The 26,711-nt window shown below is 48.3% G+C and overlaps 1 protein-coding gene across 1 annotated transcript in view; it reads right to left on the bottom strand.

Annotated features, from left to right (window-relative positions):
• Positions 1-26,711, bottom strand: part of DLGAP3 (DLG associated protein 3) — a 58,274-nt gene that overhangs the window by 16,707 nt on the left and 14,856 nt on the right. Inside the window, exons 2-8 of the mRNA XM_036444384.2 lie at positions 21,104-21,186; positions 18,496-19,653; positions 14,129-14,334; positions 13,615-13,687; positions 3,367-3,580; positions 2,757-3,070; positions 2,228-2,313 (exon numbers count right to left, since the gene is read on the bottom strand). Coding sequence (XP_036300277.1) covers positions 2,228-2,313; positions 2,757-3,070; positions 3,367-3,580; positions 13,615-13,687; positions 14,129-14,334; positions 18,496-19,602 — 2,000 coding nt within the window. The 5' untranslated portion in view covers positions 19,603-19,653; positions 21,104-21,186. The remainder of the gene's footprint in view (positions 1-2,227; positions 2,314-2,756; positions 3,071-3,366; positions 3,581-13,614; positions 13,688-14,128; positions 14,335-18,495; positions 19,654-21,103; positions 21,187-26,711) is intronic.

The raw sequence follows: 26,711 nt of genomic DNA, 5'->3' as shown, positions 1-26,711 counted from the left end.
GGAGGCAGCTGGTCGATGTTTCTCTCTCATCGATGTTTCTAACTCTCTATCTCTCTCCCTTCCTCTCTGTAAAAAATCAATAAAATATATTTTTAAGAACTTAACAGTGTCCCCATACATTAGCAGTGCCCAATTATAAAGTACAATAGAAAAAAAAATCCCCAACACAAGCTCTCCCATAAGGCAAAAGACCATCACCTTTCTCCTCCATATCTACTATTACTTCCCTCAAATTCATTCTCTGCTCAGCAGCTAGTGATCTTTTATAAACATAAATTAGACCATGTCACACTCCTTTAACCTCTTAATAGCTACTCATTAGTTATAATTAAATTCTACTTCTTTATCATACCCATGCTTGGCATGACCTGGCCCCTGCCACTGCCCCATTCCACACCGGCCACGTAAACCTCCTTTTAATTCCTGATGCAGGTCAAATTCTTTTCTGCCCCAGCACCTTCACAGATGCTATTCCCTCTTCCAGGAAAGATCCCCACCACCACCACTCCTCATCACCTGAGTGTTTCTAGTCAATCCACAAGTCTCAGCTTCAATGTCTCCTGCTGAACTTAAATAAGGTCCTTTCTCTCTCATCTCCTGCTTTTTGTTCTTTCATACTCCCACCATAATGTGAAATAATACCCCATTATTTGTTATGCTGCAATGAGTAATCATATTTTTATTCATGGATGATTTATTCATTGCTTTGATTCCTCTCTAGACCATAACTTCAATGAGGTCAAGAGTCAGGTCTTTGATATTTCCCTGAGCAGTTAACAGGAGCTGTCATTTATTTAATAAGTATTTTCTGAATGAATGACTCAATGAATGAATGACAGAATTTGCTGGTTTAGCCAGAGTCTCAGTAGAATGCCTACTGCACTCTTCTTAGGACTCAGGCTTGCTAGGAGGAGTAGGAGGACCCCAGAGGTGGATCTGGATGAGGGACCAAGAAGCCTCATTGGGAGGGAGTGAGGAGCACACGGGCTTAGTTTATGATCATGGGGCAGCATTAGAGGGGGGCTGCACCCGTCCATACCTCCTCACACACCTCTCAAGAAACTCAAGTCACAGGCCATAAAGTTGGCCAGAAAGTGCTACTTTTCTGAGATCTTTCTGCAATAATAAGGGTTTGGAGGATAATAGCTTTCGGGAGTGATCAGGGGCAACGAAAACAAATGTTTGCCATCCTTGAGAATGGCATGTACAGCCTCAAGAGCATGTCGAGCTGCAGGAAGAGCTAGAGTAAGAGTAGAGAAAAACATTTGATCAGGCACACACACAGGGCACTCCAGGAGTTCCCAGAAACAGTTGGGGGAACTTTAGGGGAGGCCCAACAATGGCAACTGGAATAGCCCTACAAGGGACTGCTACTGGGACTCTAGTTTTATTCCTCCAGTGGGTATGGCTTGAGCAACATGGATCACCATGTAACTCTGACAGCCAGCCTCAGGCAGATTCCCAGAAACCATACTTAGGGCCACCGGCCTGGTAGCACTGTAGCCCGGAGGGCCGATGGGCCACATGGACACTGCCACCTGGCCATCAAAGAAAGCATCTTCCCCACAGGAGCTCAACAACAGAGGGACTTCTCCCAGGATTCCCTCCAGAGCTCACAATGCTAGTTTTCCCATGAGAAATTAAGGAAGCAATGTTTCTGAGGCCACCTCATGCCAGAAGGCTGGCTGTCAGTAATGCCACCGACTCGGGTACACCAATGACTCAGACATATATCATAGGTACCCCCAACTGGTCAAAGGCTGTGTGAGCCAAGAGAAGAGGAGTGCTATGTGTGCCAGGGGCGCCCGAAAGGCCATCTTCATATTTATTTGTTTTTCTCTGAGCTCACATACTTGGACACCACAGGAAATTAACAAGGAATTGGCAAAATCCTATTATCCCTTGTAAAGGACAATTTGTTAGAGACCTGCTTGGCACCTACCTCTTGCCTCTCCCTCCCACTCTCTGCCCTCAACCCCTGTATAGCTCCTGTCCACCTCAGACCACCGGGGACAGGCACGAGTATAAGGAGGACTCCCTTTAGGTTTGATGACTGCCTGTATCTGTGGATAACCCCAGTGGCTGCTCTGACTCCTCCCCATGACCAGGGGCTTGGCCTCAGCCAGGAAGAGAGAGCGCCCAGGGAGACCAGGCCAAGGAAGCCCATAGGCAGCCTTCTCTCCTCTTCTCCCCCAAGGCAGCTTAGGGTGGCCCCGTGCAGACCTACCTCTTGTCCTCCTCCACCTGGACGCCTATGGAGTGGAACTCTCTTCGACTCCTGTTCTCCGTGTCCGAGTCTGAGATAGTCTCCACCTGGTGGCAAAGTGGGGGAGTCAGTGGCTTGGGGCTAGACCAGGGACGCAAGCCCGTCTCAGGGAGAAAGGCCAGCAATGTTTCTCTCTCTCACACACACACACACACACACACACACCCCAAGCCAACTGGCAGGTCCTGCAAAGACAATCGGCCTGAACAAGATGAGAGGCTCGGGAATCAGCGGCATCAAGGAGGCAAATTTCGGGAACCACTCTCCACGCGCCAGTAGGGGTGGATGATGGTGCCAGGAAGAAGGACAAAGGTGTGGGCTGGGGCTGACTGGAGCAGCCCTGTCTGTGACCAGGCCTAGGGGCCACCTGCAGCTCAGAGTAAGCCAAGGGAAAGGTCTACGTGCCCAGAAGGCCCTGAGGGCCCACTCCACCCATCCCCAACCGACCCGGCCCCCGAGTTTTCGTCTGCCTGCCATCCGCCTTCCGTACCTGCACCCCGATGGACGGCCGCCACTTGCGCTGCCGCGCCAGGCTCCGCAGCTCCTCCCGGCCGGGGATGGTCTTGATGATGAGCGTCGGGGGCTTGGGGCCGGCCCGCGACGGCACAGGCGCCAGCTCCAGGGTGCGCGCGCCCATGGCGGGGCCGTCCAGCCCGTCGGCGGAGCTGCAGCGCCGGGCGGGGCCCTCGGCCGCCGTGTAGCTCTCGTGGGCAGAGTCGGTGCTGCTCTGGGCGGTGATGGAGATGCGGGGCGGGGCCTGGCTCCCCGGCGGGATGGGGGGCGGAGCCTTTCTGAAGTTGAAGGCTGTGGCCAGGGACACCGAGAGAGACGCAGCAGGGTGAGAAATGCGTCCCGGCTAGCATCCATCCGTGTCCCGCCAACCCACCCCACACACCCACCCGGCGCCCAGGACTCCACGTGCTGCCTATCATCCGCCCCAGAGGGGCAGCGACCTGCCCAAGGTCACAACGCACAGCTGGAGGGGGAGGGAGGAGGGGGAAGTCAGAACCAGCACCTCCGACCTAGGGCCCAGCGCGGGGGGGGGGGGGGGGGGGGGGGAAGAAGGGGGGTTGGGGGAGGGGCCAGGGAAGCGTACTCACAGGAGCCGGGCCTCCCTGAGACAGAGGCAGGGGCAGCAAGGAGGGGCAGGCAGTCGTCGTCTTGAGAGCAGCCGGCCTGGATGGCCCGGAGGTAGCTGTGGCTCCGCATGCGGAAACAGCCGGGCAGGTCCAGGGCGTCCACGGCTTGGGACTCAAGCTCCCCGAACACAGACCCGCACACAGCCTCCAGTTGCTGGCTCAGCTCCTCGCTGAGCTGAGGGGACAGGGACCGAGAGGGCCGTTACTGGGGTGGTGGTGGGGCGGGGGTGCTTCTCAGGCACTCTGCCATAGGGCTATGTCTAGATCTGCAGAGGCGGCGTCTCTGCGCGACTCCTCTGCATTCGGACTAAAAGAAACCCTCATTCTCTGCAAAGAAAGAGGAAGGCATCTCTGCCCTGGGCTGCTCCCCCAAAACACCTTAAGGCCAGACTTAGGGAGCCAGTCTTTCCTCTCAAGACTCCTCCCTGCGCCCCATCTATGCCTCTCCCAGATGTCTGAGCTGTACCTCAGCCTCCAGACCACCCCATCTTCCTCTCCACCTGTGCTCTGGGTGTAGCGCTAGCCCTTCCCGTTTCTCTCACCTGACCCTGACTTGACAGGCACACCCTCTTGCCCACTATCGGGGTGCCGGGCTGCAGGGAAGGCTAGCTTTTGTTTTATTATTTATGATCCACTCCATTGTGAAACTGACTGAAAGCAACTTACAGAGATATACACCACGTGGCAGGACAGAAATACCTGGTAAGTGATGGAGCAAAAATTATTAACTTTCAAGTTTCCAGGACTCCCCCACCTTCTGCCCATGAACTAGGGCTCTGGTTTGGCCTATTGGTTCCTTCCCTGCCCTCCACCTCGAAGGGAAGTTCAGCCATTGCTGGGTGAGGTTCTTGTTTTTATTTTTACTTTTTTAATCCGCATCTGAGGATTTTTTTTTTTTCATTGATTTTTAGAGAGAGGGAAAAACAGAAAGAAATAGCGATGTGAGAGAAACACATTGATTGGTTGCCTCCTGCACAAACCCCAACCAGGGCCCAGGCCAGGGAGAATCCTGCATCTGAAGTATGAGCCCTTGACCAGAATCCAGCCGGGGACCCTTCGGTTCGCAGGCCAATGCTCTATCCACTGAGCATTGTTCTTGCTTTTACTTCTGATATTTTGTAATGCAGAATCCATAGTGTTACAAAAAAAAAAATTAATGCAACTAAGAAAAGAGCAAAACAAAAATTTTGTTCACAGAATCCTATCACACAACACTGCGCTAAGACTAAATATACCACAGAGGCTGCAGCTTCGTTTGCGTTATACAAGCAAACTGAAAGCAAAGGAAAAAAATAAAGGTAGAGCTGAAACAAGTTTGGCTCAGTGGATAGAGTGTCGACCTGCAGACTGAAAGGTCCCAGGTTCAATTCCGGTCAGGGGCATGTACCTTGGTTGCATGCACATCCCCAGTAGGAGGTATGCAGGAGGCAGCTGGTCAGTGTTTCTCTCTCATCGACGTTTCTAGCTCTCTATCCCTCTCTCTTTCACTCTGTGGGAAATCAATAAAAAATATTTTTTTTAAAAATAAAATAAAAGTAGGAAAAGGAAGTGATCCAGTGGTAAGCTCTACACCCAGAGCACAGGATGGGTGCACATTTGACCTTGAGCTTCAGAGCAGCCAAAGCATCGAGGGGGATAGCCTATGGTTTGCCCACACGAGCTATGAAGTGGGAGACCAGCTGAATTCTAATGCTGGCCCCCCTACCTCTTAGCAGTGTGGCCAGAGAAAGTTGCTTAAAGTTTTGGGGCCTCTGTCAAATGGGAATGATAATGGGACTATCTTCATGGTCTATTTGAAGGATAAAAAAAAAACAAAAAACCCTGTGAGGCACTATGTGCAGATACTGGCAGACAGTCAGCACTCAGTCAGTGGCAGGCGAAGGTCTCAGGGCCTATCTGGTAAACACAGGCCAATGTTCATGAGAACCACAACTCTTCCTGTCATGAGCCCAAGAGAAATCCCCCCACGAGTGATTATGCAGAGGCCCTGCAATGAAGTCATGGACCAGAGCCTCAGCAGCACCCACACGGTGAGTGTGACAGCAAGTATCCCATGGCTGTGACTTGTGACATCTCTCGGACTCGTGGCATCATATTTATGTGCAGCCCACAGAGGCCCAAAGGAGTGGCTCGATTCATGTGTAAAATACAGCTCAATGTTTCCATAACTGAGCCTCAAAAGCATAATATGGTACCACAGGATCAAATGGAGGGGGCATTTTTTTTATCCCATTCTACCAATGGACAAACTAAGGCCCAGAGAGGGCAGATGAATTAGCTAAGGATGCCCAACTTGTACGTGGTAAAACCCAGTAAAATGCCAGGTTTCCTGGTTCTCATGCCAGGGTGACTGAACCTCAGAATCTTCCGGAGAGCTTGTTAAACTGACATGAACTCAGGCCCGCACCTCAAGGATCTGAGCCCAGGGCTCTTCACCTCTCTGCATCTCCGCTTTGGCTGCTTTGGAGCTCAGAGCCAAATTAACTGGAGATCCAAAGCTCAGTGGTTCCAACATGGGGCCAGTCATTTAAAAAAGGACTGTCTGGGCTTCTTTTGGCAGCTTTTTTCTGAAGGAACTTTATTACAAGTGTACAGAAGTCATAGGCCATGGAAAAATCAATCCAAGATCCTGGGAAGTTCGCCCACATTTGACTGGCCTAAGCCCCGCCCCTGGGCAGCTGTGGCTTCACCACGACTCTTATGAGTCTCCCTCTCAGTTTCCTATCTGTGGGCCTCAGAGGGTACCAAGGACCAGCAGTGGCACGGTATTTCCTGAGGCTCGGGAGCTGATCTAACTCCTGCTACTTCTTGGCCAGGCTCAGAATACTCCCCCACGAGAACCGACCCAGCCCAGAGGGCTCCTTCGTGGAGCAGAGAGCAATCTGGTCTCCGGTCAGGAATGGAAGAACTCTCACTCAGAAGCTTATCTCTGTGCCTCCAGCCCTCTTCCGTGTGTAAAGCACGAGGCATGATATCTGGCATGCAGCAGATGCTCAGTGAACATCAGCTACTATTATTAGTAGCAAGAGGTTCTTAAATCGCAATGGAAATACCTCTCGGAGACCTCTCTTTCCCAGGGGTTCTGAAGCTCTTGAAATCCCAACCATATGTTACCCCCGCAATGAACTCTATAGCAAGGCAGAGACAGAAAGGGTGAGAAGCTCCCTGGGGCCACACACCTCCCGTCTCCACAGGCCAAGAGGAGTTTCTGGAGTTGAGCAGGAGACCAGGACCCGAGGGAAATACAAAATCCTACAGACTCTCAGAGGACTATTGTACCTCAAGTTGCTCTTTACTGTATCACGATTACGAAATTGTAATGTTATACTTTGAATTCTCCTACTATTCCCGGGCTGCCTTCCTCCCAACCTGCTCCTTAGCTCCCACTTTCAGAGGAGTCAAAGCCAAAAGAAAACCTCTTGGGAAGTAAGGACCTGAGCTTTTCTCCAACCCAGATTCAGACTCAATATTCATACTTCCAAGGGTGTAGGATATTTAGAAGAAAATATTTTGTTGGGGCTTGTTGGAAATTGTCCGTGGTGGATTGTCCAACTGGGGGCTAGGCTGTATGCTTTATATATGGCATAGAGTTTAGATAACCTTGAAAAACCCTCCCATTTCAAAACACCGGATAAAATATAACAAACGTTGCTTTATATGCATAGCTGAGCTCGCAAGAAAGCAAGCTAAGTCCCCAGGGGACAAAGGCAGAGAGGAAACTGGAAATTCAGAATGTTAACTGTGTGAGCCACTGTTGCAAACAGCCTAGTGGAGGTGGAAGGGGTGGGAGAGGTGGCTGGTCTCAGTAATCAAAGGGCTTAGGTTTTAGCACCCACTTGGGGGCAGCTGTAAGGCTCTAGGCCCACAGGAAGCGCGAAACCAAATGAGAACCTGCACAAAAGTAGGAAAGGAGAAAACCTTTGATGAAAAGTAAACTAGGGGAAGATATTATCAGCACAGACTGATAGTACGGAAGCTAGCCCATAGTCTAGGCACTGTGGAAAAGGGAAAGGAAGCAAACCTTTTAAGAATTTATACCTATACGCTAATCTCACAGACACAGGCTTTTGTGTCTGCTTGGGCCTGCAGGGGCCAGACCCACCTACACTAAATTTTAACATAAGCCGAAACCAGTTTGGATCAATGGATAGAGTGTGGGCTTGGGGACTGAAGGGTCCCGGGTTCGATTCCGGTCAAGGGCATGTACCTTGGTTGCAGGCATATCCCCAGTAGGGGGTGTGTAAGAGGCAGCTGATCGATGACTCTCATTGATGTTTCTAACTCTTTATCTCTCTCCCTTCTTCTCTGTACAAAATCAATAAAACATATTTAAAGGGAAAAAAAAATTCTCCAGTGGGAAGACCTTTAAAAAAAATTTTTTTTTTAAACATTAAGATGGTCCCATAGCATTGTCTACTTGTCAAATAGAAGTCCAAAATATTTTCTGGGGCAACTACTTCTAACCCAGGCTCAGGATTCTCACAGATAAAGCTCCACTGAAGATGAGCTAATTTTTTTTTTCTTCTAAAGATGAGCTAATATTAAACTGAGAGACGATCTCAGACATGGCCCCGAATGATTTCCAACTACTGGCATTCACACGCTTGTCCATCCCCTCCCAGTGAGTGTGGACCAGACTTATTGGCCGACTACTAATTAATAGAATATGGCAGATACAATGGGATGTCGCTTCAAAGACTTGATTACAAAAAGATAGTGGCTTTCATGTTGGATACCTTCTCTCGAGCAAAGGCTCTGAGAGAAGTAAGCTGTTACGTTGTGAGTAACTGCATGGTGAGTCCCACAGGTCAAGAAACCGACCGACGCCTCTGACCAACAGCCTGCAAGGTCTGAGGCCTGTTGACAGCAGATCTTCTTCCAGTCAAGCCCTGAATGAGTGCAGCCTTGCTCACACCTTGACTGAAGCCTGTGAGTCACTGACCCAGGGGACACCCAGCTATGTTGTGCTCAGCTTCCTAGCCCAGAGAAACTGTGAGCTAATAAGTGTTTGTTGTTCTAAGACACGATGCATGGGGTAACTCGTTATATAGCAAGAGGTAACTAATACAAACTATGACACAAACAAGAACTAAACTTCCTGCGAATTCAAGGTTTACCCGTCACATCAGCTAATGTTACCTTCGCTCAAACAGATTAGCTTTTAAACGATGCTTAACATTTATAAAACTTCACACATTAAGCGCCCAGCCTGTTTTGTCTTCCAGACAGAAAGTAGAGTGCCAGTCACCGGTGACTGACTGGGCGCTTAACATGTTAAAAGATAAAACTGAAAATATAAGAAGAGAATAAAAGCTTTGGGGGGGAAACTATGAAGATGTAAAAAAGGAACCAAATCAGATTTCTAGAAATGAAGAAGAAGAAAAAAAAGTCAATGAAATTAAAAACTCAGTTAATGAGTTAAACAGTAGATGAAAAATTTAGGGTACCAGAACATACCTCTGAGAAACTTACCCGATGGGAGCATAGAGAGGTAAAGAGGTGGGAAAATGAAAGAGAGGTTAAGACCCATGGAGGGAAGAATAAGAAGTCCCACATAGCCGAGACCGGTTTGGCTCAATGGATAGAGCGTCGGCTTGGGGACTGAAGGGTCCCGGGTTCGATTCCGGTCAAGGGCATGTACCTTGGTTGCGGGCATATCCCCAGTAGTGGGTGTGCGAGAGGCAGCTGATTGATGACTCTCTTTCATCGATGTTTCTAACTCTCTATCTCTCTCCCTTCCTCTCTGTACAAAATCAATAAAATATATTTAAAAAAAAAAAAAGTCCCACATAAAGCTAGTAGGAGTTTCAGAGGAGAAACTAGATAGAATTTGGAAGAGGCAATATTTGAAGAGATAATGGTGGTAGTTGAGAAATTTCTAGATTTCCAGTCTCAGGCATGACAGGAAAAGGAGAAAACCAAATCTTATCCCACCAAGACAACTATAAAGATGGACAAAACTGCCAAAAAACAATTATTTCATCACCCTGAAAATCAAAGAAGCATTTATTAATGAAAAGTGCTGAACTTTGGGTAAGAACAGCATGAGTCTGTGGTAGCCTTGCCTGGAGCTGCACCATTACCCCCAGCTCCCAGCTCTATTAGTAGCAATAGTTCAACAAGGGTGGAGCAGGCTGTGAAAACTAGCTGCTTCAGTGCCAATGGCAAAGGGACCTCACCTAATTGGAGCATCGTCTGTAGACTGGAGTGTCAAAAACATAGACAGCAGCATTGGGAGGCTGAGGTTTTGGCATGTTTGGGGCAGACTATGGACTGGCAGACCAACCAGGAATTTAAGGGGGAGTTCCAGGTGTGGGGTGAGATAGCCAAAAGCAGTTTGATAAGCTCTGCACATATCCTGGGTTAACTAGAGGCTGGGTGCATACACAACAGAAACCAGAGAGGCCCTGAGTCGATGGAGTCTGTGCACATGGGCAAAGGAAACACAAGAGAGCCTGGTGGAAAGTAAAAGCCAGGGCAGACCTGAAAACAGTCTGAGGATTATACTTCCCAGGCCATATGTAGAATCATAGCAGAGAGAAGTCCTACTGGCTTGTGGTTTTGTAGCCTCTCGCCAATTTCTGGTTGAACAGTAAGCTATGCAGACACAAGGGCAACCCCTGGAAAGCCAGGCTTAAAAATAAAAACAGGAAAGAATAAAACTGATGGAGACAGGAGAGTTTGCATTTGGCAGGGAAGATGGATTTTAGATATTTAGTCTTGAGATTAACAAATAAACAAAATAATAACAACCTTCAAGAGGTACAGTAAGAATCTAGAGTTGCTACAACATATTACCTAAAATGTTTAGTATTCAACAAAAAAATATGAAATATTCAAATAAATAAGAAAATTTGCCCAAATGTTTGACTGGTCAAAGACTACAAAGTAGCTATTATAAATATGTCCGAAGAAGTAAAGAAGACTTAAAGGAAAGCACTGCAACAATGATTTAATGAACAGAAAATCCTAACAAAAAGCTAGAACTTATTTTGAAAGGAAGAAAAAAAGAACCAAAAATTCAGAAGCTTAAAAGTACAATAACAGAAATAAAATAATTTACTAGGAGGGCTCAGAATAATAAATAATCAGTAAACTGGAAGCTTGGTCAGTGTAAGTTATCCAATCTGAAGAATAGAGGGGAAAAACACTAGAAATGAACAGACTCAGAGACCTATGAGACAATATTACACCAGTGTACATGTAATGAGAACTTTAGATAAAGAAAGAGATAAATGGGGAAGAAAAAATATCTGAAAAAATAATGGCCAAAGAAGTTCAATGAACCCAAAGTGGGTTAAACATAGCAATCTATATCCAGTAACGTTACATTCAAAATGTTGAAAGTTGAAGACATTAATAGCAGCCAAGAGAAAAACAATTCATCACATACAGAAAAACAATATGATTAGCAACTTGCTTTTCATCAAAAGCTATGACCTCTGAAGGCAGTAGAATAGTACATTCCAAGTGCTTAAAGAAAGAAAGAAAAAAAACTGTCATCCAGTAATTCTATATCAGCAAACTATCTTCTAAAAATGAAGTAAAAATACATTACCAAATCGATATAGAATAATAACTGCCAGCCAGTGTGATATTTGGTGGGAAGAAAAATGAAGAAAACTCAAATTGACCCAAAAGAAGGCAGCAAAGGAGCAAAGAAGAATTGCCCAGACCAGCCGGCTGGCCCGTGTGGCTCAGCAATTGAGCATCAACCTATGAACCAGGAAGTCAAGGTTGGATTCTAGGTCAGGGCTCATGCCCAGGATTGTGGGCTCGATCCCCAGTAGAGGGCGTGCAGGAGGCAGGCGATCAACGATTCTCTCTCTTCATTGATGTTTCTATCTCTCCCTCTCCCTTTCTCTCTGAAATCAATAAAAGTATATTAAAAATAAAAAGAAGCATTGCCCAATAGCAGGATACATAGAAGCCACAAGGTAAAACGACAGAAATAAATCCAAGCATATCAGTAAATCACAATAAATATAAATGTACTACACTCCCAAGCAATTGTCAGAATGTAGATAAAATAAAATCTAGCTATAAACTATTTACAAAAAATATACATAAAACATAAGAAGACAAAATTCTTTTGAAACATGAAAAAAGAATGTTCTGGGAAAATACTAAACCAAAACATAGACTTAAGGGCAAAAAAAATTATTATAGATAATAGAATGACATCTCTAGTGTGTTAAACCTGTTTCTTCTTCTGTAAAGCAAAGATTATAAGATATACCTCCCAGAAGAAATATGAAATGTATACACAAAGTGCTAAGAAAAAGAAAATAAAAAACAGAGAAGAAGAATAGGAAATTTTGGGGTAGGAGAAAACTAAAATTTAGATTTTACATTTGAAGAAATACTTGAAAGAACTGAGAGAGAGATCCATGGGAGTCTAGAAAGGAGCGATCCAGGCAGAAGGAGCAGTAGATGCAAAAGCTCTAAGACTGGTGTCAGAAGAGCAACAAGGGGATCAGTATGGTTGGAGTGGGGGAGGGGAGGGAACAGTGTGAGAGAAGAACTCAGAGGTGGCAAGGGCCAGATTATGCAGGGCCTTATATATCATAGTAAAGTCCCTGAATTTTCCTCTAAGTAAGATGAGGGTTTGAGAGAGTATAATTCTATTTTGAAGTGATTGTTCTGACTATATTGAGAGAGAATGAACAAGTACAAGAGACACACTAGAAGGCAGTCCAACAGTCCAGACAAAAAAAAATATATGATGGCCTGGACCGGCATGATGACAGTGGAGGCAGTGGGGAGTGGTGGGATCCTGGATGCACTTTGAGAGTGGTACCAAAAGGATTCCCTGAAAGATGGGATGTGGGATGGGAGAAAGAGAAGGAAGTCAAGACTGACTCGAGCTTTCAGACCAGAGCTCCTGCAAGGATAAAGTTGCCAATACCTGAAATGGAGAAGACATTGGGTGGAGCAGGAAATTTTGGGGAAAGAGTATCAGCAGTTTAGTTTTAGTCATCTTGATTTGAGATGTCTACTAAATACCCAGATGAGATTTTAATATACCACTAGACATACATGCCTGGCATTTATGGGAGGGTTTGAGCTATCAGGCTCTCGATAATAATCAAAGCCATGAGCCTGATGAGATGAGCTCCCCTAAGAAGTAAGTGTAGAGAGAACTAAGGCCTGAAAAACTCCAACGTTCAGATCCTGGAGAGTTGCAGGCACAGGCTGAGAAGAACCTAAACGGTGTGGTGTCCTCAAAGCCAACTGAGTAAGGTGTTTGGGAAAGGAGAGAGCCATCAGCTGTGTTAGATGCTGCTGATGGGTCAGTGAAACAAGAACTGCGCAATAACCAGTGGCTTTAGCCACAGAGGCTGGTCGGATGTGAAAAGACAGCTGTGCCAGTCAGATTCCCTGATTCAGGAAATGTAACAAAGAGACGCTGAGAGGCTGCAGCAGCCGACAATAGGAGCCAATGGGACAGCCTTTGGCATTGCCTTTGCATTGCTTCCCCCCAGCAAACAGTAGAAATAGCCGGCCTTTATGGGCTGTTGGCTCTGTGCCAAGAACACTATTATGCTGCCTATTTTTAAATAGGAAAAATAGGGCTCAAAAAAGTCAACTAACTTGCCCCAGGTCACTCAGCTTGGTAAGTAGCTGAGCTGGAATTCAAACCCATCTCATGCATTTAATTACTAAACTGCCTTAGTCAAGGGAAAGTCTCCACTTAGATATAGAACTCAAAATTATACAATAGCAATTTGGGGCCAGGTACCTTGGGTTTGCATACATATCCTCACCGAATACTCACAAAACCCCTGCGAGAGAAATACCACTACACTTGTCGTTTTACTGATGAGAAAACGGGGGCCTGGTAGTGGGGAAAGAACTCAAGACCAGACCATCTGAGACTGCAGCTCTGCCTGTCCCATCTGTACAGCCAATCCTGCCTCTTATGGGGGGGAGCTTGGAGCAACCAGGCCAGGGCAGTGCTGGAGAACTGAGAGAACTGAGGGTGCCCTTACATGCTCATCACGTTGAGGACACTTGGTTTCTAAGAATGACTCTGAGATCCCCGATCCCAGTCAGTTCCAGGAGTCCCAAGGCCGGCTTCCCAGTTCCCCCAGAATCAGACCTGCACACTCTCCCTGGCCAGACCTTTGATTTTAAGGCCAAGGCTGAGCACGGACTGAATCCCCTTCCCACCCTTTCCTCCAGGCATGCTGCTGGGCCTCCCCCTACCTGTCCGGTGGTGAGGGAACGGCTGTAGCCAGGGATGGAACTCCGGGGATGGATCCGGGGTGGGACGCAGCAGCTGAGAAAGGTCAAAATTCCAGATTCAGAATGGGGGTCTGTGAGGAGGCAGGGGAGGGGAATGAGAGGATTGGGCACCCTGAGCAGGTTCTACCCCTCAGGACCCCCAGATAAGATCCCACAAAAGACTCCTGGGGAGAAGGACTCTCCCAAAAAGGCACTCAGATAGGAGTTATCAGAAGGACTTCTTCTTTCTTTTTTTAGTATAATTATATATATATTTAATTTAAATTCTTTATTATTTAAAGTATTATATAAGTCTCCTTAGAAGGGCCTTTTTTTTTTTTTTTTTTTTTTTTTTATGAAGCGGACTGATACTCCCCAGTTGAACTTTAAGCTGGGAGCAGACTGGTCCTCACTCCACACACACCTCCTACAGGGACCAGGTATCAGCTTCCCATTCCCCCTGCCCTCCACCCCACACTCCCCTCCCAGTCCTTACTTGATCCGGGCCTGGTCCACACTGGAGGAGCGGCGGGAGGCAAAGCGCCGGGCCAGCGCCTTGGGAGATGTCTTGGGACTGCCATCTGAGTCTCCACTCTCCTCATCCCCCATGGCTTTGATGTAGCTGCCGCTCCGCATCCTGCGACAGGGGATCTCTCCATCCTTACCCCCAGTGGGGTAACCCCCCCAATCATCTTGCGGCACCTGCAGGAACAGGGGGCCTCTGTCTCTCAGACACATCCCTACTGAACCTGAGGCCAGGACCCTCTTCTCCACTGCCAGTGGGAGGCGCTCTACCCTGGCTTGGACGGGCCACACTCAGGAGCATGCAGATTGAGCTGGAGGCAGGGCTTGGACCGTACCCTCCCTTCCAGGAGATGCCTCATTATCCTGTATGGACCTGGTGCTACCTAACTGAGGGCAAGCTAGAGCAGCGGTGGCCAACAGGTGGCCTGCATGAGGTTCAAAAGGTTGGCGACCGCTGCCCTGGAGAGTCTGGGTGGGCAGTGACATGTAGGTGCCAAAAGGTCAAAGATCAGAGGCCAAAGTGACCTCTGTCAACCTGCCCTCATCAGCGGACGTGTCACCTGACCTCGGTCACCTTTCACCCTTCCTCATCCTTCATCCTCATAAGCTGCTTATATCCCCAAATCTCCACCTCTCCTTCCTTTCCTCTGTGAGAAGCCATAGAGGGTTTTAGGGGGGGGGGGGGGGGGGGGCGGGAGGAGTGACATCAGATTTGTGTTTCAGAAAGAACATTTTAACAGTCCAAACAGAGGATGAATTGTGAGGGCCAGAAGCAGGGCAGGGGCGGAAGTGGCAGAAGAGACCAATTAGGAGGCTGATGCTGTTCTCCAGGCAAGAGATGATGAGGCCTAAATTAAGACAGTGACAGTGAGGGGAAGAGGAGATGGAAATGAGAGGTGCTGAGGAGCATCAGTGAGCCTGATTAGATGTGGGGGTGAGGGGGCAGGGAAGAGTCGGGGATGACTGGAGGCTGCTGGCTGAGGATCTGGAGGATGGTGCCGCTGCTCACTGAGCCACAGAACCCCAGAGAAACAGGTGGGGGGAGGTGAAAGCTCAGGTTTGGGCATGGTGAGTTTGGCGAGGACTGTCGAACAGGTGGTTGGCTGTTTGGTTCTGCAATTCCGTGGGGAGATCTGGAATGGAGGCAGACGTGTGGGAGTTGTGGGCAGCAGCTGAATCCACAGGAGTGAATGGAAGTACCCAGAGGGGAAAAGAGAGAGCTGGGGAGGAATCGCTGACATTTAAAAGGGGGCTGCGAAGAAGGGAAGAGGAGCCTGTGAAGTCACCTGAGAAGGAGTGGGCAGAGGGGTAGGAGGGAAGTCAGGAGAATGACATGTCATGGAAACAGGAGACATTTCAAGAATAAAAGGAGCTGATAATGTCAAATGTCAAGTGCATTCAGAGGTTAGTAATTCAAGCTCAGGAGTTAGATCTATGTTCAAATTTTTGGGCCCGTGACTTGCCGAGTAGGTGACGTTGAGCAAAATGGATCCATCTCTAGACCTCAGTTTCCTCATTCGTGATTGGTAATGACAATTATGCCTACATCGCAGGGTTGGTGGGAAGGATAAATGAGCCGTATAGAATGCCAGCACCTAGTAAGTGCTCAATATGTGTTAACTATTATTATTATAAGCATTGGAAGGTACCTTTCAAGGAAGGCTGGCAAAAGGGACATTTAAATTCCTTTTTTAGATGTCAGTGGATTCCTCGCCAGACTCTAGCAAAGGAAGGATGAAAGGAAGTGAAGAAACGGGGTATATGGTCTAAGAACCTGGATATGAAGGGAAGTTAGGAGATGGAAGGGGGAATAATGTTGATGGAAAATTTCTTCTTTGGATGAGAGACTTGACATGTTTTCAGGACCAGTAAGAAAGCCCATAAAGATAGTCTTTAAATTGGGGGGTGAGGGGGGGGGCGGTGTACAGACAGTTCAAGGATGGAGGGGAACCTGGGGAGACTGGCTTAAACCCACCAGAGGTATCAGCCTGGGATGGGTGGTCCTGGCGTCTCTTGAGCCAAGAAGGAAAGGGATGAGAGTGGCTCGGGATCTACATGAGTGGGCTGACAGAAAAGTGAGGGCGTCCATGCCGGTTGGTTTACACTGTAAAGAATTACTAGTGTAAATGAAGGTATGGAGGAGACAACTGGGGCAGGGAGGGAAGATTTAAAACACCTGTTATTATTTTTAAAAAGAAGAAAAAAACCAGGTTAAATTGGGGCGGGACTGGAGGTCTGAGGGGTCAGGGTTCAGGGGAGGGACACAGACTCTGGGATGAAGCTAGGTGAGGGGATAGAGACCAGGGATGGGATGGGACCCCATGAAGAAACCCACACAGAGACAGAGTTGAGGGAGAGCTGGAGACTGGTGAGAGGAACAGGGTCTCAGTAAAAGGATTGAGAATCAATCCATCAAAGACACCCCCTACTCTGGTGGGGTCAGGTTCCCGTTTTTGTGTCAGGGGAACACCAAGCTGTCTGAAGGGTCCCTGCATCCCCTTGTTCTCCCCAAAATGGGTTCAGACCTCCTAGTCCTAAGATGCCCTAGAACCCCAGACCCTGATGGATCCTTCCCCCTTCTCCATACTCTACAGAGACGAGCCACAGGCAGGCAGAGAGAGGCAGGCTAGCAGATGGGAAAGCCAGGGCACGCTCTGCCACACTGCAGGGTTCCCACTCCGTAGCTGCTGCTGCAGGACACTGTGAGGTGCATATTAACAAGGAAGCCCCCAGGGAGGTTGGGGCAGCCCTGGAGTAGCAGCAGGGAGCAGCGGAGTGGCGGTGAGGCTCCAGAAGCGACCAGGGCTCGGTTATGGGAGAAAGGTCGGTACTCCCTCCTCAGCCCTTTTTGTTGGCCCCTTCCACTGCAGCTTAGAGAACCTCTCTACCCAGGGAGGGGGCAATCCAAGGCCAACCCAGAAATCCTGAATCCTAGCAGTCTCCAATCTCCCTTCTGTCTCCCACCCCTTCTTGCTCCCACTGTGACCCATTTGTCCCCTTGAGCTTTCATGAGGTCCCCACCCAGGAGAGTCCTAACGTGTGAACAACTTACCAGTAAGACCAGTGACACCCAAGAGACACATGCAAGCTCAATTCCCATCCCTCTGGACGTGCTGTGGCTTCTTCCTGAAACTCCCTCAATCCACTTCTGCACTGAGATTCAGCTTAGAGGACATTCTTCCCAGAAGATGGTTGGCCACCATCATCCTGGGGCAGGTGAGATGCCTCCTCTGTGCTCCCATGGTGCCCACCGCTCTCTCCTATCACAGCTTTCTTTCGCTGCACACTATCTGCTTCCTTATCTGTCCCACCTCTAAACAGCTCCTTGCAAGCAGCATCTGTGTTTTCATCTTTGTACCCACAGCATCCGGGAAATGCTCACTGACTGAATGACTGTGGATTAACTATATGGAATGTGGGTTTGGGAGGTAACCCTAAGTCTGCTAGACTCCAGAATTTGTATTGACTTTTCCTCCTAACACTATGGGAAGGCTGAAGAAAACAGCTCAAGGGATATGTAAGGGGTGTCTGAGACAGAAAAGAGGAAAGTTGATGGTGAGATGAGCCCCTGACCCCATCTCAGTAAGAATATGGGGAGTGGTCAGTGTGGGATGGATGAAGACCCCATAAGAAGAAGATGTCAGAGCTTTTAGTCTCATCTGCAGAGACCATGGACAATGGTGAGACCGGATGGGGATAGCAAGCCAGCTATTAGCTACACCATTCCAATCCCAGGGAGCTCAGACTCCAGTGTGGCCCCCAGTCTAGGAAAACCCAGGAGACAGGCTCCCAGGGCTCTTCCCCAGCCTCACGCGTATCCTACCACAGGCACCCCAGAATGACAAACTCCACAGAGGGACATTCTAGAACTGACCTTCATATTCAAACAATATCTGGACCACCCAGATTTGAGAAGAAAGAGGTCTGGAGAAGGCCTGGGGAAGGAGAGCTGATTTCCAACTATTGACCTTCAATCTTAAAGGAAGTTACAGCCAGGGAGCACCATGCTGTCCTGTCCACTGCCTTCCCTCAACTTCATTCTGCCTCCAACCTTACAAGACAGGCCGGCACAGCTTGTCCAAAACAGCAAGTCAAGGGGAAGCCCTCCTGGCACTGCCACACAATGTCAGAATCAAAGGGCCCCTTCATTGCACAAATGGGGAAACCAAGGTCCCAAAAATGGCTCGGAGTCTTACAGAACAATGCAGGGAAGAATCTCCCTCCATCTAAACCCTCTATCATGGCAACAGCTGGCTGCCATCCATCCCTTTCCAGAACTTACTGGGTGACAGCACTACGAGGGCTAATGCCCTGTTCTCCACCCCCACCAAGCCTCACCTGCAGGTAATGATAAGTCCTGGTTTTAGCCTTGGCCTCTGGACCCAGGAGCCCCTTGCCTGGTCCGGCCCCTGGGTATCCATCCCGGCCCTGGCTGACCATCATGGTATGCCAGGCATTTCGCTTAACCGATTGTCCATCCAGCGACATGGACATGCCAGTGCAGGCCAGACAGCGGCCTTCCGACACTCCTGAGCGCCCCTTGAAGCTCAAGTCCCGGTAGGACCCATCTGGAGCCTCCAAGCAAAAGGGACCACCTGGCTCCCCAGGAGGCCGCCCACCCGCTAGGAAGCCGCTATCACTGTCCAAGTTGTCGTCAGAGCTCCACCAGCCCCCAGCCTTGGCCTGGTGCCGCCCATCGCCCTTGCGGTCCTTGCTCTTGCTCCTCTTGCCATGCCTGGACTGGTGGTGGTGGTGGTGGTGGTGGTGGTGGTGGTGGTGGGAGGTGTGGGGGCCTCCAGAGCCTGGGCCAGGGTAGCTGTCTCCCCCAGAGCCACCTCTTCCATCAGCCTTGGGCCCGTTGTAGTCCCGCTTCCCCGGGGCCTCCAGAGAGTGGGACTTGGCAAAGAGCTTCTGCACGGAGTGAACGAGGTGCCGGATGCGGCTGGGGCTCTCGCTGCGGGCCTCTGGGGCAGAGCCAGATCCCGGCCCAGGCCCGGGCCCAGCCCCTGCTGGACCTCGCTGGTAAGGTAGCGTGTGGAAGCCATCTTGCTGAACTGGCAATTGCTTTTCAAACTGGTCCAGGAGTGTAGGAGGCAGGCGGGGGGCACCCTTGCCCTGTGGGTGGCCCACACAGTCTTCGCAGGTGTCGAAGGGGCCCTGGCCGGGGTACATCCTGGGGAAGGTGCTGCTACCCCCCCCAATTCCAGTCCCCCCTGGCCCTCCCTCAGGGCCTACTGATGGCCCCTCACTCAGGCTCAGGGGCCCTTCCGGAGAAAGGTGTCCCAGGCCAGCTCTCGGAGCACAGAAGCGGGGCTCGGTGGAGAAGGTCTCCCCGGAGCCCAGCAGGTATGCGGCCCTGGCAGCTGGGCCCACGTCCATATGCTGCTGGTCAGCAAAGCGGGTTGGGCGGGGATGGCTGCCTCGGTCGCCATGGTAACCCCTCATGGCCTCAGCAAGGGCTCTTCATAGTGTTGGGGGCCAGGCCCCAAGAACCTCCTGGGAGACAGGGAGAGAAGGGATTCAGATTGAACAATAGGCCACTTTACCTAAAACTATCTTTTATTAGGATTCTGGTATCCCTTTAGGTAATGCATATCAATTTATGGTGATTAATTGTACTATCTTTCCACAAATGGGCTTAAAGTCCTTTAAAAAAACCATGCTAGACAAAGACACTCACAAGGGCACAAAATAATACTGTCATTCATCAAATGCTGCAAATCTGATAAATATTTATTCACAAAAGGAAATGCCTGCAGCCAAATGGCTGTGTGTGGCTTTTTTTTTTTAATCCCAGGGTTACCAGAAATAAAAGGATACCCACACAGATGTACAAAACATTCAAAGAAACCAGTCATTAAGTGAACTGGCTTTTAACAAGCTGATTTTAGGTAAATTGATCCAGAGACACACCCTCTAACCCATCCCTACCCACTTCCATGCCGTGAAGAGCCCGGCCCCAGGGTCACAACGCCCAGCAGCAATAACCAAAGAGAATACAGACCCAAATCTAAATAGCCAGCCTGATTATGCAAGAAAGCCCCTCCCCTTCCTTTCACACCCAGGTTCTTCCATCTGGCTGCAGGCTCATTCTCCCTCTCCCCAAGACTGAGGTAGGAAGAAATAACCTAAGATGACTCCTTTTTTTCTCCGGATTTCAAATATTCCCCACTGGAATTTCCCCTCTGGCCTGTTACCCCTATCTGCCACCCCCATTCCACTAAAGGGGAATCATGAAGGGTAGAGAGGCCATAAGTGGGAGGAACGCTGGCTGTACAAGGCAACATCTGAATCCTAAACTGGGATTGGAACCCAGGAGTTCTGCCTCCCAGGAACAGCGGGCTTGTGGGGCAGGGAGTGATGGAGAGAAAATGTTGAAAGCAGTGCCTCTGGCCCCCATCCCAGGCTTGCCACAGCTACAGGACAGAGAGGTCAACTCTCAGCAAGAACTGCCTCCAATCAGGACTCCAGAGCTGCCAGGACAGGAGCTATGGCAGGAGGGGGTGACAGCAGGAGGAATGGGGACTGAGATGCTGGCAGAAGGCGCCCTCCCTCATCCCAGACCAGGCTCCTGGGCCATCTGCTGACCAGGAGGGGATGACAGCATCAAAGACTCCAGACAACAGCCCCTTCAAGACTCATCCTCCCTTGCTCCCCACCCACCACCTCCTAATATCCATCGTGTTTCAAGCCTTCCTCCAGATCCTACTTATAGCTCATCTCCTACTATTTCCCAAGCACTTGCTATGTACCAGGTGCTGTGCATAATAATATTCTCTAATCCCACTGAAATCCACATCTATCGGTGAGAAGACTGAGCTCAAAAGGTAAGTCACAAAGCCAGTGAGTGGGTGAGTCACTTTAAATCAAGATTCAAACTCAAGTTAATTCTGATTTGAGAACCTCAATCTAATCCCCATATCCCAGACTCTCCCACCAGACTCACCATCCTGGGTGTCCCATCCTTGGTGTCAGGATCCCCACCACCAGGCAGAATCCTAACTTCAGAAGGCTCAGGACCTCTGGCTCCTGATGAAGAAGAAAAGGATGGTGAAGAGAGCAAAGGAGAGAGAGTCTCCCAGAGTCCTCAGAGAGTCAGCCTCTGGCTTTGCCCATTTCCATTTCCAACCCCCCAAACCAGGACTGCTTGTATCCCCCATGATGCAGAGCCTTTGGACCCTTAGGGAAATGTGGTTGGCTTCATTATGCAAATACATGGAAATGAGCTTACAGGTTGGACTACCTCCAACTGCAGGTGCCTTAGTGATCTGTCCATGGTGCTGAGCCATTGCATTTTCATTGCCCTCTAGTATGATTCCATTCCACTAAATTTTGTTCAGCAGCTACCATTAACAAAATTCTGAGTGAGAAGTGTATAAAGGTGATGTAAGTGTGATCCCTGTCATCAAGGGGCTTAGAGTCTAACAGGGGAACAACCTCTTACATAACAGGGTTACTTTAGTTCGTTGTATTTTCACACAAACTGGTCCCTCATCCTAGAATTTCCTTTCATCCACCTCCCTCCCCCAACCCTTCCCCATTCCCACTTGCTCATATTAAGCCCCACCTTCTCTCAAAGACTTTCTGTACTCTTATTCTGGGTTATGCCTCTCTATTGGGCTTTTATAACACCCCGGGTTCCCCATGAAAGCAGCTATCATACTACATTGAAATTGTCTGCTTCCATTTCTGTCTCCCCCTCCCACCAACTAGAATGTGGTCTTCTGCAGGGTAGGAACCAAATGCTATTTATCTCTGGATCGCTAGCACCTAATTCAGGGCTTTTCCTGGAGCAGGTCCTTAATAAACATTCACTATGTAGATGAATAAATGACTGTGCTGGAAAGAGGTACCAAGATGCTAGGATAGTTCAGATGAGAGCAAGACCGGATGCAGTAGAGGGAAATTGAGGAAGACTTCCCACAGCAGACTGTGTTTGATATGGGAACAAGATGGTTCTCCCAGCTTCAGTCTCAGATGGCTGTGTGTTCCACAGACATAGGTGGGGCAGGAAGACAGAACTCCCACTGGTGGAAACAACAGGCACAAAGGCAGAAGAGGAGGCCAAGTAAGGAATTCTGAGGAATGGGGTAGGAGGGTTCCAGCAGATATTTAAGGTATGGCAAATACTTTCAAGAGGTGGGAGAGAGAGACTCAGAAAGAAAGACGACTCTAAATTTTGCAACAGCCGTGACTGGAAGACTAATGATGCCATTATTAGACACAGGGATATCAGGGAGAAGAGCTAGCTTTTTGGGCATGATTAATAGTAGTGGAAGAGCCCTTGCTGGTGTTGCTAAGTGGTTAGAGCGTCAGCCCAAAGGGTCTCAGGTTAGATTCCCTGATGAGGTCATGTGCGATCAATGTGTCTCACATTGATGTTTCTCTTGGTCTCTGTCTCTCTCTCAAAACCAATGAAAAAAATATCCTCGAGTGAGAATTAACACACTCACAGAAAAAAAGACTGAAATGATATAGATTTAATTATATAGGCTTTCTCCTTTGTATTATGTTTTACAATCACATTCCTTCTGATGCCATCTTATTACTAAACATAATCAATAAGAAGGAAAAACAAAGAGGAGATTAATAATGTGATCCATCACCAAGTCCTCTGGATTTTGCTTCCTAACAATAGATCTGCCCACTGATTTCCTTATCCACCAATTCTTGGTTAGCTGAGTAGCTAAAACTCACTCTCAACCTCCTTTCCCAGCCTCCCTTGGAACCAGAGGACGAACCATTCACATTTGCCTAATAATATGTATATAAAAATTGAATAAGTCTTTCTAAGGAAGATTTGGCCTTTGTTATAAGAAGGGTGAAGCTTGCTCATCCCCCTTTCTTCTTGGCTTGAATACAACCACAATGCCAGAGCTAGGGCAGCTGTCTTGACAACAGGAGAGAAAAGCCTAGAGAATAGCAGAAATGCTAGTCTTGGAGTCATTGAGCCTGGGAACCAACACAAGCAGTTCCCTTCCTCCTGGCCTAAATGTGGTAAGAAACAAACTCCTCTTTATTTAAATCACGTTGGCCAGGTTTTCTGTAGTTGCAGCAGAAAGCACTGCTAACTAATCCAACCACCTCCGAAACATCACCTCCTGCCTGCACGTCTGCAAAAGCTCCAAATGGCTGTCCCTGCTGCTGCTCTTGGCCTGATCCAATCCAAATGGTCATTTGATAACACAAATCTGATCATGTCACTTCCCTGCTTAAAACTCTTCGTTGGCTTATTGATGTTCTTAAGATAAAACACCCTAACCTGTCCAACAAGGCCCGCGGGTCTGGCCCTTCCTACTTTTCCACCTCCTCTCACAACATGCTCCCCCTTACTTCCTCTGCTCCAGCCAGGCCAGTCTTTTGCAGTCCCAGGATCCCTCCCATCATGGGGCCTGTTCCCCCTGTCCGGAAAGCTTTGCCTGCCCACCTCTGCCTTTGCTGACTCCTACACACGCTTCAGATCTCAGCCCAGTTGTTGCTTGCTCAGGGAAGCTTTCTCTGGCCTCCCTGACTAGGTCAGATCCTCCTGCTGTTTGCTCTCAAGGCACTCTGGGCCTGGATAGCTCTTAAATCATTACCATTTTCAATTTGAGTGATGCAGAGATTGTCTGTCTCTCCCACTAGAATGTAAGCTCCATGAAAGTGCCGGAATTTCATCCATCTTCTTCACTGCGTCATCCCCAACCACTAGAACAATGCCTGGCATGTGGCAGGTGTTTGTGGAGTGAACGTGAGCCTACCAAGAACAAGATCCTCTCACTTACGACACTTATTTCATTCCCACAACTGTTCCAAGGGAAAGGTATTACTCCCCTCCCCAATTTACCGAAGAAGAAACTGAGGCTTGAAGAGGCTAAGGTCACAGAGTTGCGGGCAAAGCCAGTGTTGCCTCTCCCACGCCTTAGCTTTTCTCTCACCTGGGATGCCAGCCCAGAGAAGCCAGACGATTTAAACACCATTCTGAAGTAAACACAGTAATGAAAATGAATTATAAGAAAAGGAAACAAATAACAAATAAAAAATTTAAAAAAACCTCTCACATACCACATACTCTAGAGCTAACCAGAGTGTGGTTTAGCCTTTTCCCCTGTGTGGTGAGTACTGAGTTTGTTCCAAGTCCAAGGTCAGGTAAGTACAGAGTAAAAGAAGCTCTCTGCAGCCCTGTGACAACTCTGGGTGCTGGTGTTATGTTTCCCATTTTACTGCTCCAAGTCATCTCTCTACCATCCCAGGACACAGAGCGCTGCCCACATGGTGAACCTCTGGGCCAGGGAAGCAGTCACGTCTGTAATTGCCGGTCGGTGGCTGGCTGGTGAGTGGGGAGTGAAGGCGCCTGGGAGGGTGCCGCATGTGACAAATTATCTGATGCAGCTCGAATCTATCTGGGAATGGAAGAAGTGGCACACATGCCGTCACCAAGAAATTACCCAATTTAGCACCAACTACACAATCCAGCAATTATTTCCTAAACCGGAACTTGCTGGGGGCTGCCAAGCTGGCGGGGTTGTTGTTACAAATCTCGCTGGGAAACCAGCTGTGTAATTCACCAGGAGGTTGTCACTGCCCCAAGCAATTACCTTCCAGAAAAAGAATGGAAAATGAGAGAAGGAAAAGGGCTGTAGAGGAAGGAGTCAGGGCGGTTTCCTCCCCCGGGGGCCCGTGCCCAGCCAGATCAGTTGATGTTCCTTTGTTGAGACCTAGGTGACTCACGAACTCCCTGGATCAAAGCAGTTATTGGTGTAGACTCTCTGGGTCAAGTCCCTGTCCACTCACTTACTAGCTATGTGTACTTACTTGGGCGGATGATTCATCTCCCTTAGCCTATTTCCTCATCTGTAAAATGGGAATAGCCAACCAGATGGAAGCTGTTATTTGCAAACAGTAGCTCCAACAAAGGTTTCATTTCCAAAACATACCAAGAATTCATAAAACTCAACACCAAACAAACAACCCAGTCAAAATGTGGGCAGAGGACCTGAAAATACACCTCTCCCAAGAAGACGTGCAAACAGCCAATAGATATATGAAAAGATATTCAACCTCACTGGCAATTAGGGAAATATAAATCAAAAGTGCACGGAGATACCACTGTTAGAGTGGCCGTTATCAACAAGACAAGCAACAGCAAGTGTTGAAGAGGTTGTGGGAAAAAAGGAACCCTCAGCCAGTGCTGGGGGAATGTAGACTGGCACAACCACTCCGGAAAGCAGTCTAGTGATTCCTCAGAAAATTGAGAATAAAGCTACCATATGACCCAGCAATTCCTCTCCTGGGTATATACCCTAAAACCTCAAAATTATTTCTTCACAAAGATATATGCACCTCTATGTTCATTGCAGCATTATTTGCAGTGGCCAAGACATGGAAACAACAAAAGGGTCTCGAGATAGAGGACTAAATAAAGAAGATGTGGAACATATGCACAATGGAATACTATTAAACCATAAAAAGGATGAAATAGCGCCATTTGCAATAACATGGATGGACCTTGAGAACACTGCTAAGCAAAATAAATCAGTCAGAAAAAGCTAAGAACCATATGATTTCACTCATATGTGGGATATAAAACTGAAACTTGTGAACACAAACAGCAGTGTGGTGGCTTCCAGAGAGAAGGGGGTGGAGGAAAAGAGGGCACTAATATATGGTGACAAGATTTCACTTTGGGTGGTGGGCACATGGTGCAATACACAGATCTTGTAACATAGAAACCCACATCCTGAAACCTCTATGTTCATGTCGACCAATGCCACCCCAATCAATTTAATAAAAATAAATAAAATTGGGATAATAATAGAGCCATCAAAAAGGTACTAATGATCTGAGGGTTAACAAGGTAAAATATATAAATCCCTTAGTACTGTGCCATGCTGAATACTCAATCAAGGTAGCAATCATTATTTGTACTTCATGTTTATGATTTCCATTGGTTTATAGTGTGTCTTCAGGTAGATCACTTAATCTCTTTTGGGCAGCCATATAAGACCAAAGGTGTGTTTGACAAATGCTAGCATCTTAGTGGTTGACGCAAAGTGATGCCTTGGGCAGAGATAAAGATTTTAAATGTGAGATATTAACTGATTTACTCTCCTTCAGGAAGCTGCCTGGAGAGCTATAAGCTGAACATGATAGTCCAGATGGCAGCAAAGGGGTACAGTTGCTCTCTTGCTGGGTATCAGTCCATCTAGTCCCTTCACACTGGAGCCTATGAGGTCATCCCCATACCAGTTCCAACATAGCAGAACTTAGAGCAGGTGAGGCCTGGAACTCATCTGGCTGCTGCAGGCCTGGGCTCTTCCATGCCTGTGGGTGAGCCATGTGTGCCCTTGGGACCCCAAAGTTTCAGGCTTTGCCTATCCATCCCCTTTCACTGTGTTGGCTTAACCAGAATGGTCAGGATTCTGTTGCCGTTTCTCTGTCCAGTCCTCTACCCTCCACCCCCGGCCACCCTGACGCAGCTGGAGTGGCTGAGGCTGAATGTCCACCGTGAAAGGGCTAGTGACTGGGGAGCCTGAACACAGAGCCTCTGACCTGCAGCCCACACTCCTAAGCCC

This window comes from Pipistrellus kuhlii, unplaced genomic scaffold (assembly GCF_014108245.1).
Source record: "Pipistrellus kuhlii isolate mPipKuh1 unplaced genomic scaffold, mPipKuh1.p scaffold_m20_p_2, whole genome shotgun sequence".
NCBI classification, from domain to species: Eukaryota; Metazoa; Chordata; class Mammalia; order Chiroptera; family Vespertilionidae; genus Pipistrellus; species Pipistrellus kuhlii.
Note: the sequence above shows the minus strand (reverse complement) of the source record. Positions and strands in the feature narration are given on the sequence as shown.